The 12,298-nt window shown below is 45.4% G+C and overlaps 1 protein-coding gene across 1 annotated transcript in view; it reads right to left on the bottom strand.

The window, feature by feature from the left end:
• Nucleotides 1-8,031, bottom strand: part of CCDC60 (coiled-coil domain containing 60) — a 166,361-nt gene extending 158,330 nt beyond the window's left edge. The window contains 1 exon segment of the mRNA XM_055147096.1: nucleotides 7,942-8,031. Coding sequence (XP_055003071.1) covers nucleotides 7,942-8,031 — 90 coding nt within the window.
• Nucleotides 8,032-12,298: the final 4,267 nt, after the last annotated feature.

The following is a 12,298-nucleotide window of genomic DNA, read 5'->3' as shown; positions in this document are numbered from 1 at the left end:
CCTTCTCCTCAGCTGCTCATGGCCAGCCTGTCTGTTTTATATGGCCCAAGAATGACAGTATAAAGATTCATGTGGCCCTTGGCAGAAAGAAAAGGTTCCCCACCACTGGACAGGTAATTGGAGGACTGGGATTAGATCTAGACTCCAAATTTCAGGAGAGAATCATGACCGCTATATTTTGAAGATCTGAAAAGAAAAAAAAAACATTTTCAGTGGAAAAAAAAAGAGAAAGACTTCTAAAAGGAAGAAGCATATTACAACACCAGTCTGGCTTCTGAGCAGGGACCAGTAATGAGAAATGAGGCTGGAAAAGTTGGCAGAGACCAGATCTTAAAGAGCTGTTTAAATCTCATTAAATATATTGATCTTCATTTTGGGGGGCAAAGGAGGACCATGTAATTGTGTTAACCACGGGAATGACAGCATTACATTTGCATCCAAAAATATTCACCCAGGAGAGAAGAAAGTCAGGCTGAAGGTACAGAGGGCAAGCAGATGGCTGGTGGCACAGCCAGGCCCAGAGGCTGGTGTCCTGCCCCTAGCAATGACCCAGGACAGTCGTGATGGTCACAGAACACCATCCTGAGGTAGCTAATTGCATGTAAGGGGCGATGGTGATGGAGAGGTGAAGGGTTTCTGCCTGAACACTCAGGTAACATGATGCATCATTTGTTTAGATAGAAAATGTTTCACCATCACACTTGTACTCAACCGGGGAAGATATTAGACTTTTAATAGTCCTCTCTGCCATGGTTCTCAACCAGGTGTGATATCTGTCTCTGAAGGGACATCTGGCAATCGATGAATTGGCCTGTCACAACTTGAGTGTGGAAGGCTGACATCAGGCAGAGAGAGAACAGGAAAGTTTCTCAAGTCTTCTACAATGCATGGGACAGCCGATCAACCCCAGATGGCAGTTGTAAAAAGCCCTGCTGACTCGCAAAAGTTCTGAAAGAAACCATCCACTGGACCTTCTTGGTCATTGAAATCTCAGTGAGAATTTGTGGGGCAAAGCCCTGCTCCTTTAAACATCCTCCCAACGCCTCACCCTTACCATAGGAGAGAAAACTTGGAGAGCCGTGTCAGAGAAGAGTAAGAAACAAATCATCTACTGGAGTGTTGGTGGGATCATTTGTGAGACGATAACAAGAAAGAGCATGTTTCTGAGGGGAGAATGTGCCCCCCTCAGTGTGTTAGAAAGTTCTAGGGGCCAGAGATAGCTCACAGGGCTGAGTATAAGCTTTTGTGTGTCTTTGTTTTGCTTTTGAGACATGCCCTGCAATGCTCAGGGGTTATTATTGGTTCTGCACTCAGAAATCACTCTTGGCGATGTTTGGGGGATCATATGGAATGCTGGGAATCGAACCAAGGTTGGCAGCATGCAAGGTAACCACCTTATCCACAGTACCATTGCTCAGGCCCAGAGCAAGCTTTGTATGTGGGAGACCTGGGTTGGATCCCTGACACCACATGGTCCCACAAACACTGCCCAGAGAAATCTCTGAGCACCACAGAGTAACGCCCTCCCCCAAATAACAACTAAATGAAGTGAGTTCTAGCTCTGACTCAGGGTATAGAAACCCAGGTCTACACCCAGCCAAGATGATGAAGATTTAGATCAGAGGACTTCACATCTTTTTTTCTCATAAGAGAACTTATTTCTACCTGTGGATCTCTGTATACTTTTCACCTTTCTTTTGGATACCCATCATCAGCCATCTTGATTTATGGTCAGTTATGATTCTGTTCTCCAAAAATGTTGTGTCTTGAGAGATGCTCTGAATCCTCCGTGCCAGGCTGAGTCTCATCCAGGGCACCACGGAGGATGGAGGAGGGGTGGTGAGTCCACCATCCACCCAAATAGAGCCCCGGCAGCTGAAAACCTCTACACTCCACAATTGTACCATGCTCAGAGCTAGACTCCCACCAGGTGGGACAAGCCTCATCCAGAAGTTGATTTGTTGAAAAACTCAGGTATGAGGGTTTTGTTACCGAAATTTTCAGGCTCTCACGGAGGTCGGGGCTGGGCTACCTCCTTCCAGCTCCCTGTTCTTCCAGGAGTCTGGCAGTCGTGTCCACGAACTGCCTCTGGCTAGTGCCAAATAAGCTCATTGACTGGCCATCATCCAGAGACTCATAAATAAATCTTGAAAGAGATCAACAAGCTGCAGAGATGCTTCCAGGCCCCAGAGTCACCATTCAGTTAAAATTTTAACTCCAACTGTATCAGCTCATTCAAAATTTTAGAAGTCCTGGAGCATGGAGCAGCATTTGTGGTTGCATGACTTCCTAAACCCCACACCACATTGGATGGGATGTAAAGTAGAAGGCAACCAATCTTGGTGAAGAAAATATTATCACACAAGTCTTAACCAGTGACAACATGTTAGCAATCTCTTTTACAAGGGTTTAACGATTCCACGGTGAGGTACAACATCTTTACACACTTTCTTCTAAGGAAACCCTTTTTTGGATCATTTTTAGCAGTTATTCATAATTAGCAACATAAAATAAATTATTTAGGGCCTGCTATTGGGGCAGGCTTGAGTGGTGGTTGAGAAAATGTGAAATAATGGTGGTGGGAAGACGCAATGGTAGTGGGATTGATGTTGGAATACTGAATGTGACAAATCATCATGAACAACTTTGTAAAAATAAATAATCATAAAAAAAAGAAAATTGTGTCTCTGGTAGAACACCCCCAAAGCTGACCTGTTTTAGTCACTTGAGACATGTGGTCTAAGACAGCCCAGACGTGTGACCTTGACTATGGATTGGAATTCCATGAGAAGCACAGCCTCTGCCCGTATGCCACTGAGCTAATGTCCACTTTGGCCCCTGGAAGCCCCTGGCCATGCAGAACCCGTCCCAGAACGTAGCTCCACTTTATAATCTCCCCACTGTGAAATCAGGGAAGCCCGAGGCATTTCTAGGCTCACAAGCCCATCACCAGACGCAGCTAATTTTCAAGTTATTAAGTAAAACTACCAATTGCATAAATTCCAATTTAGGCAGAAATACATTAGATCAAAATTGAGCCCCGCAAGAAATTCTCTCCGCGGAGTTTGAAAACAGGAATTTAGCAGGGAGAACGCCACCCTCTCCTGATAGAAGGTATCCTATTACTGGCAATTACGATTTTGAATTTGGCTGTCAGAAAGAGCTCTGAGAGAAATATGTTGGTTTATTCAGTCCAAGAGAGGTTTAATTGGCTTCTGTCAGATTTTATGTAAGTGGTGCTTCCCACCGAACCCCAGATGGGTTCTGTAGCTTTTGAACAGAAGAGCAGATGAAGGTGTCTCTGGGGGCTGCAGAAATACTCAGGCAGGTCAAGAATAAGATTCTACAGTTGGGCCAAGGCTGGTCGAACCAGCAATTCTTCAAGACGCCCAAGAGGTGGCAGCAGAAGGGCCAGACCGTAAAGATGGCACCCACTGAGCTGTCTCCACTCTGTTACTCTCCGCAGCTAGAGTTCTCAGAGATTCCCAAAGACCGTTCTGTGTGATGATCTTTTTCTCTTTTTTTCTTTTTGCATCCTCAGGGACACACATCCCCAGTTTGTGTCATTACTACAGTATGATATTTGGTGTATATTTGGAGCTCTGTAAATATTAGTTAAAAATGAACGAAAGTTTCCATTGGAGCCCTTTATTTTCCCTCTGGCACTCATATCCCCTCTGATGGATACTATACAGTATTTTTTTATTCTTTTTGCTTTTTGGGTCACACCCGGTGATGCACAGGGGTTACTCCTGGCTCTTGCACTCAGGAAAAGCGGTGCTTGGCAGACCCTATGGGATGCTGGGAATCGAACCTGGATCGACTGCATGCAAGGCAAATGCCCTACCCGCTGTACTATCACTCCAGCACACTACACAGTATTTTAAATTAAGAACACCTATGGGCAAGTGCTCTTGTTTTCCTTAACTAGCCTGTGGATGTGTCTCCTGTCTGGTTACTCTCTGCCAGTGTGTTGCTTACGAACCTCAATAGTCTGTAAAATTCTGTGTTCCACGCATGAGTCCATCCAATGCGCACATCCAGTATCTTCACCTAGTCTTTGGCCCTGTTTGCCACACTCATGTCAGGTCCATGTTTTTTTACTCAGCCATTCAGGGCATTAAAAAAGGCAGGTAATGCTGTTTTAGTAAATGAGACTTAAAAGGAAATGATCAGGGAAGGTTCCTGGTTTCTTGACTTCACAAAAGGCACAAGCATGTCTCTTCCTCTTCATTCTTTCTTCTTTCTGCTGGAATAGGGATGCGATGCCTGGAGCTGAGGTAGCCATTCTGTGATCACAACAGGGCAGGGGATGTGATTAGTAAGAACTGGACCAATGATGGTGGCATCCACCTCCGGATGACTTCTGTGAGAATAATATGCTCCTGTTGGTTTATGTTGCTTCTTTTCTATCTTTCTCTTACCTACCGCCAAACTGCATCCTAACAGATCCACGGAGTCTTCATTTTCCCCTCACCTCTTTCTGGTTCTCCACAGAATTTGAACACGGCTAATGACACCGGTTTGAGAATTATAACCAAGACATTGAAACAACACTCAAGGGCATTCTGTTTGCTCTAACAAAGGTTTTGAACTGGGTCAAATATTTCTGCCATCAGAATAAATTCTCTTGCAAAGCATCTCAGCCTTCGATCTTTCATGCAAATATCCCCCAGGACAACTCTCAAAAAATATCCTTGAACTTGCCTCTTCCCCAACTAGACTCCTAATGATGCACCCTAGCCTGTGACTTTGCAGCTGACCCTCAACTTCCTCCAAACTTCATCTGGGACGACTGTCTTCAAAATGCTGATGGGAGCTATCACGTCCAGAGAAGAAAAAGGGAAGTGCATAAGTAATGATGAGAGCACCACAATCACCAGGGGACTATTATGATTGGTCCTTTACCTGAGTTAACATCTCAGATCCCTCCTGAACATTTATGTGGTCTATCCTATCACGATTCAGCCCTTTCCACAAAACTTCCCATTAGAGAAAAGTAAAGGAGCGAATCTGCACCTCGTTTTGTATGTTTCTAAAGTTACATCACCTCAATTTGATGCTCCAAAGCCTTTAACCACCATGCCACCCCCTTGTCACCCGAGGTGGAGCAGCTGTTTCTTTGAAGTTTGCTTCACTTGGCTGAACAAAAACAAAATGCCTTTCTGTCAGTTCCTATGAACGGCAGTGTGGAGACTTCTCAAAAAATAAAAATAAAAAAACAAATAAAAACAATCTAATAACTACCATGTGATCCAGAAGTTCCACTGTAGGTATTAGCCCAAGAATGTAAAAACACTGATTTTTAAGAGATACATGCACAGCTATGCACAGCTATGGTCATGGCAGTGTTACTGGCCAGAGCTAAGACAGGGAAACAACCTGGGTGCCCAATGAAATCGAGATCTATGCATTCCGTGGAATGCCATTCAGTGCTAACAACAACTGAAATCTTGTGTATTTTCTTTCTACAACATGGATGGAATTAGAGGGTGTTGTGCTAAAGAAATAAGTCAGAAGGGGAAAGACAAATACCAGATAATCTTACTCATCTATGGGATATAAAGAAACAAATCCAGGGAATAGACACAGGCCAATGTAAACAAACTACAGTCTCTTGTCATAGAACTGAGGTTACCAAGGGGGCAAAGGATTAGGAGAAAGACCCCTGAGATGGTGGTGGAGGGATATTTGCACTTTGGTCGTGAGTTGGTATGATAGCATTGTGCCTCTAAAACACGTACACATTTATGTCTCTTCTTTCTTGTTTTATTTAGTTTTTGTTTGTTTTTGGTAGGGCCATACCCAGTATGTTCAGCAAGGCTTTCTCCTGGCTCTGCCCTCACAGATTACTTTTTGTGGGGCTAAGAGTACCACATGGGGTGCCAGGGATTGAATCTGCATGGGTGTTGCCCAGCAAACACCCTACCAGTTGTACTTTTTTTTTTTTGCTTTTTGGATCACACCTGGCAATGCACAGGCGTTACTCCTGGCTCTACACTCAGGAATCACACCCCTGGCGGTGCTCAGAGGACCCTATGGGATGCTGGGAATTGAACCCGGGTCGGCCGCGTGTAAGGCAAATGCCCTACCCGCTGTGCTATCACTCCAGCCCCCAGTCGTACTATTTTTTAGAAGTCAATGTTAACTGAGTTTAGAAAAGGAATAAGGAATTAACTAATTCTATCTGCTTGGGGGCCTGGGGGGTGGATAGGAAGCTGGTGCCCATCCTCTTCCTGTGTTAGGAGATAATGAACCTTCCCACCTCCCGACTGGAGGGAGTGATTGAGATTCATTCCAAGAATCAAAACCCCCTGAGCAAGACTCACCGCCCTGCAGGTGCCCAGTGCCAAGCACTGGGACACAGACTCAGACTATCAGAGTTGTCTACCTGGTTTCTTTGCCATCTCCACTGCTGTGCTGGGCTGTTCGGTCCTCGAGGGAATTTCCTTGGCTCGAACCCACTTTTAAAATAGTGTTTTGAGACAAAAGGAGACATGACGGGAGCTGGAGAGGTAGTACAGGGATAAGGCACTTGCCTTGTATGAGGTCGACCCCACTTCAATCCCTGTTACCTAATGTGGTCCCTCAAGCATCACTAGGAGGCACTCCTGAGCTGAGTCAGGAAGGGCCCCCAAGCACCACTTCCCAAAGGAATCATGTCAACCAGATGTGTAATTCTGTCACTGTCACTGTCACCGTCATCCCATTGTCATCGATTTGCCCGAGCGGGCACCAGTAACATCTCCATTGTGAGGCTTGTAATTGTTTTTAGCATATTGAATACGGCACAGGTAGCTTGCCAGGCTCTGCCGTGCGGGCGGAATACTCTCGGTAGCTTGCCGGACTCTCCAAGAGGGACAGAGGAATTGAACCCGGGTCAGCTGCTTGCAAGGCAAATGCCCTACCCACTGTGCTATTGCTCCAGCCCCTAAGCTAAGGAAAACATGGGCTCATTTTGGCGCACGGAACAGAGACTGGTGACTTTAAAACTCTTCTTTAGGCCCTCGCTTCCCTCTGCTCTTCTTTCCTGGGGCACAACTATGAGCTATAAGACATGTCACTGAAGATGTCCCAGGGTGGACTGGCACTGCCTTTGACCACATCCCCTTGAGGGTCTACCTTGACCAATCAGTAGTGAGGGACTGAGGATACAAGAACAAAAGCAAGACAAATCTGTGGCCCACCCAAGTCATGGAGCCTCTGAAAACTAGGACACTTGACTCCAGCTATGAGATAAATTATTTTTTCATTATCATTCATGGTGTCTCAGTGAGTTTCCTGTCACACAAACACATTAGCAACACCATGCTAAACAGTTTCCCCATCCTTCCTATCATCCTCACCCTATTTCTGTCTAGTTGGTGTTCTTGGTCGCATTTCACAGACTTGCTAAGGACTCAGTGATGCTAAGTAGCTTGTTCAGTGTCAGTAGCTGGTGAGTGCCAGAGTCAGGTTTCAAACCCACATGTCTGACACTCAGAGTATCTTCAGAGAGAGAGAGAGACAGACAGACAGAGACAGAGAGACAGAGGGAGGGAGGGAGAGGGTAGGAGAAAGGGAGAGAGGGAGAGGGAGAGAGAGAGAGAAAGAGAGAGAGAAAATGTGCATACCCAGAGCCCAGCAGTTCTCAGAAAATAATTTCTGTGTTGGCAAATCTACAATTCATCTTAATTTTTTCCTGATGTTCTACAGTGTCACTGCCTATTTAGTCCATCATTTTGGAATTACTGGCTAATAGGATGGCCCAGCTTACCGTTCAGACTTGAGTTTTCATTCTCACTGAGACACCAACCATTGATAGCTACAGATATGTGTCTTGACATTCTAATTACTCCATGACTCTCTCTCCTCCCCCGTGCCTTGTTGGTCGGTCAGCAGGCTAATTCCTCTTTGTGTTCTTATAAACACAAGTGGGGTGGGCAGGAAGGAGAAACTCACCTGTGTTCCATAGTCTGTGGGATGACTGGGCATGAGGGCCCATGAGTTGCGTGTACTTTGCCACTTCTTCAGGGCTGGCGTCTTGGTCATCTTGGCAACCATTCACGTCTAGCCTGTTTCCCCCGAGGAAGAGTTTTTCCAGAAACTTCTACTTGAACAAACGCTAGTACAAAGAGTTCCAGTAACTTTTTTCCCCAGTCCCAATAACGCAGACTCCCAAAGGGATTCTGGCCAACAAGTAATTGTACACCCAGCGTTCCAGGTTTCCTAAAATGGGAGAAGAAAGTTCAAGTGTTAAGTCTTCACCTTTCAGAAAGTTATAACCTTTTATGACTTTTCCTCCTCGTTGGAAGGGGTGTCTTCCTTTCTAATAAACAAAAATAAACTGATGAATTAAAACAAGAATAAAATTCCATCGGCCAACTTTCAGAGTCCCATAGGGGGGTCCCAGAGCACCATAGTATCCTTGGGGCTCAGGTTCCCACGCCAAGCAGAGAAAACAGCCACTAACTGCTAGGTTGAGATCAACTTGGTTGCCAAGCAACCAGATGCTATGTTGGGCTTCCTCATTGGCTGGAATCTGTGAGGGGCGGAGTCTTTAATACCCACGAGCTGCTAGGAGGAGCCAGGTGGGGCGAGGCAGGAGCTGGTTCAGGTCCTGGGATCCTCATTCTTTCTATCTCTTTTCGGGCCAGAGGATACCGTTGGTTAACCTGTGTCTTTAGCCCAGCAATTATCGTTACGTGAGAGGTCTATTTCTCTCCTCTTTTCCATCTGACAAACTCCTAGTCGTTCTTCCACATTTTACATGTATGTGGTCCTTGTTGAATGTTTATAATGTGCTAGACAGTGCTCTGAGTATTTTGTCTTGAGTAACTCAGTATTATATATTACAGAATATAATTCTTATAAGAAACTGAGATGTAGGAATTGAATGGAAGGCTTAAGGTTGCCCAGAAAGTTCCTGAGTTAGGTTCAATGTTTGATTCTTAGCCCCAAATTCATAACTGCTTTGTCACATGACTGAGGATAAGATTAATTTTGCCGAGTCTTGGTGAACATATATTCAATTTAAAAATGTCTAATTATTATTATTTTTTACTTAAGGCACTATGATTTACAAAGCGTTGATCAGTTTCAGGCAACCAATGTTCCAGCTCCAAACTCACCAACCAGCATCACCATCTCTCCACCAAATGACCCAATATTTCCTTCCTCTTCCCTCCCTGTCTCCCTAGCAAAATCAATTTTAAAAATTATTTTTTTTCTCATTTTACCCATTTTATTCAGTATCTACAAATATCTAATTGTGGTTTAGCTGGCATTTCCTTCATATAAATAATATCAAGCATCTTCTTTTCATATGTTTACTACCGTTCACACTTTTTTTGGTTTTGTTTTTGGGCCACACCCAGTGATGCTCAGGACTGACTCCTGGGAGCATCCCTTATGCTCAGGGATCACTTCTGGCGGGCTTAGGGTTGGTGCGGGGGAGGGGGACAATATGGAGTGCTAAGAATTGAACCCAGGTTGGCTGTGTGCAAGGCAAGTGCCTTATTGCTCTGGTCCCAATTATTATTCATGCTATGGAGGGGTGGGGGGTGCTCCCAACACTGCTGTGGGGGCCCAGAGGCCATTATAGACAATTCTCAGTCAAGCAGCCAGTAGTTCCACTTGAGGGCCTGTAATGTGGTACCAGGGACCACCAAGGAAAACTCTAGTAGTGCTCAGTGGTCTCCAAAGCTATCCCCTGCTATACTGGCATGGTGCACAAAAAATTATTCTGATAGTTTGGGCTTCATATTTCAAATAGCATCAATCTTATTATTTTGATGTACATAGTTATCTCTCTTGCCCTCATGCCTGGCTGTCTTCCCCAGGACCCCTTGGAGGGGATGAGCTCTAGTTTCCCTCCCCACCCAGAGCAGAGCTCCCACGGCCGAAGACCTCCGGAACCCAGCCACAGCCATGCTCAAGGACCCTCTCCACACGTTCGGACAAGCCTCACGCATGAAGGTACCAGCAGAGGAACCCAGGTGTGTGGGACCCGGGGCTGAGACCTCCAAGCCTGCTCGGATTGGGACTGGCTTGATTCCCCAGATTGCCCATTTTCCAGTAGCTAGGCGGTCACACCCAGGGACTGCCCCGGGCGCCGTGTAATCCCAACAATGGCCAACATCCAGAGACTATAAAACCAAGCTCCCTCTGGGGGAACCTGGCCAGCTACTGAGAGTTTCCTGCCCACATGGGAGAGCCTCGCAAACTCCCTATGGTGTATTCATATGCCAAAACAAGTAACAATGATGGGTCTCATTCCCCTGACCCTGAAAGAGCCTCCAATGTGGCACCATTGGAAAGGATGAGTAAAGAGAGGCTTCTAAAATCTCAGGGCTAGGACAAATGGAGACGTTACTGAGATTGCTTGAGAAACTCAACGATCAATGGGATGATGATGATGAGTTATCTCTCCCAAATGTCTATCAACAAATGTCTTTGTGCAATTGCCACTCTGCCTCCTATCCCCTCTGCCCTTGCCCCCTCCCCCCCCCCCCGACTTCTTCCTTGGCATTCTCATTTCTATAATCCAGGACCAAATGTCTGCCACCATTTGATACCTTCCGCTCCTTTGTCTTGTTACTCCGGTGTCCATATGTATAAATTGAGACTGGGATGACTTTATCACAATTCCTCCAGGATTAAAGCAAAGCAAGGGGTCTTGAATGTTGAGCATACAAGGAATTGATATCTTGTACTTATTTCCTGACATTCCACCCCCTGGATAAATTAGTCATTTTTACTGTGTAGTGTTCATTTTGCAGTAGATATTAATACTAATATTTATTGATCCTTGGCTCAGTGCCAGGGGCTCTGCTAAGCATTAATTTATGTAATCTCTGCAATAAGTTTATGGGGTAGGTTTCTAGCTTGCAGAAGACTTATGGCACACAATTGGATTTGCATGCTATATCCTGGTCATTATTTTACATGGAATCAATCTGACCCATGCTTTATTTCTCAACCTTGAGACACTGAAGTCTATGATGTCATCATGGCTCTACGATGATGTCATCCTCTCCTTAAATGGTGCCTGCTGCAAGAGAACAATACACAGTACAAAATGCCTAGTCTCGCTGCTCTGGCGGCTGATGCCTGGAAATCATTCTTCTCTGGCCATCATCAGAAGTTGAAATCTGACCTTGACTTTCTGGGGTGGTATTGATCATTCTGCTTCCTTCGTAGTGTGGAGATATAAGCAGACATTTATAGAAGGATGCACATGGACAGAACGGTGGTTAGACCATGGCTTGAGAGGAGTGGAAAAAAAATAAGGAAGCGCTCTTGGACCCCTCACAGAGCAGACTTCACACAGCTTTGAGGCACAGGCTTGGTGCAGTGGGTTAAACCCGTTCTACTGCACAGATCCGGTTAAGGATCTCTGCAGATCCAGGGGGTAGAGCCCACTATCTTCACTCACAAGGCTTCTGATCCTTTTAATAAATATACCTCTCATTGTTCCAGGTGGGGAAAGTGCATCAGCTGGGTTCTGCTCAATTTCTCCTGCCCCTATTGTCTTGTCTAATCATTGATCAGAGTCAATTAATTCTACCAAAATCCTGACCCATCTTCTCACTTCTAGTCCCAGGGTGCCTTCGGAACTGTCAGTACAATACGGCAATTGTATTGACTATCAGAAGTAGTATTCAATGCAATCTATGCAGTTTCCTCAACATGGATGACTATTCGAGGCCCCAAGCCCCCAACACTGGGAAACCCCAAAGGTCATTTTGAAGGTCATTTTGTTGGTGGACCATTGAATGCAATGGTGCATGGGTCCACTCCTGTGTCCACTCCTTTGTTTCTGAATCCAAGAATTAATGTGATTGGGGACACAGAGCCATAGGGATATCTCTGGTTTCTGCCCAGCCCTCCATTCGGAATAGCACCCCACCCTCATAGCATGTTCCTTTTGAGTTGATACCTCAGTTGGATCTTTCATAGACAGGTCCAGAGATCTATTTATAGACAGGGCAGTGTTCTGAGAAGTGTGGATCCCCTGTGTGTTGTGTGTCAAGTTTGGCCCTGGACCTGGGGGGTGGTGCTGACATCTGGAACATTCTTGACACTGAACTATTCCCAACAAGAACATCTTGTTGCCATTTTTCTTGAGACCTTCCTGTGGCTACCGCAGATATCCTCACACTTTTTCGTGATGTCGCTGAACCAAAGTTCACGTGCTCACCCTTCAGAGGTCAATTACTTGATAAGCAAAGGTTGATGTGGGGGGAGGGAATTCTATTTCTGAGTTGGCAATCTGAGAATATGGCAGACTTGCATTTCAACAAAACTCCATCTTCCT

Source organism: Sorex araneus, chromosome 9 (genome assembly GCF_027595985.1).
Source record: "Sorex araneus isolate mSorAra2 chromosome 9, mSorAra2.pri, whole genome shotgun sequence".
In the NCBI taxonomy this organism is placed as follows: domain Eukaryota; kingdom Metazoa; phylum Chordata; class Mammalia; order Eulipotyphla; family Soricidae; genus Sorex; species Sorex araneus.
This window is presented reverse-complemented; position numbering and strand designations above follow the sequence as displayed.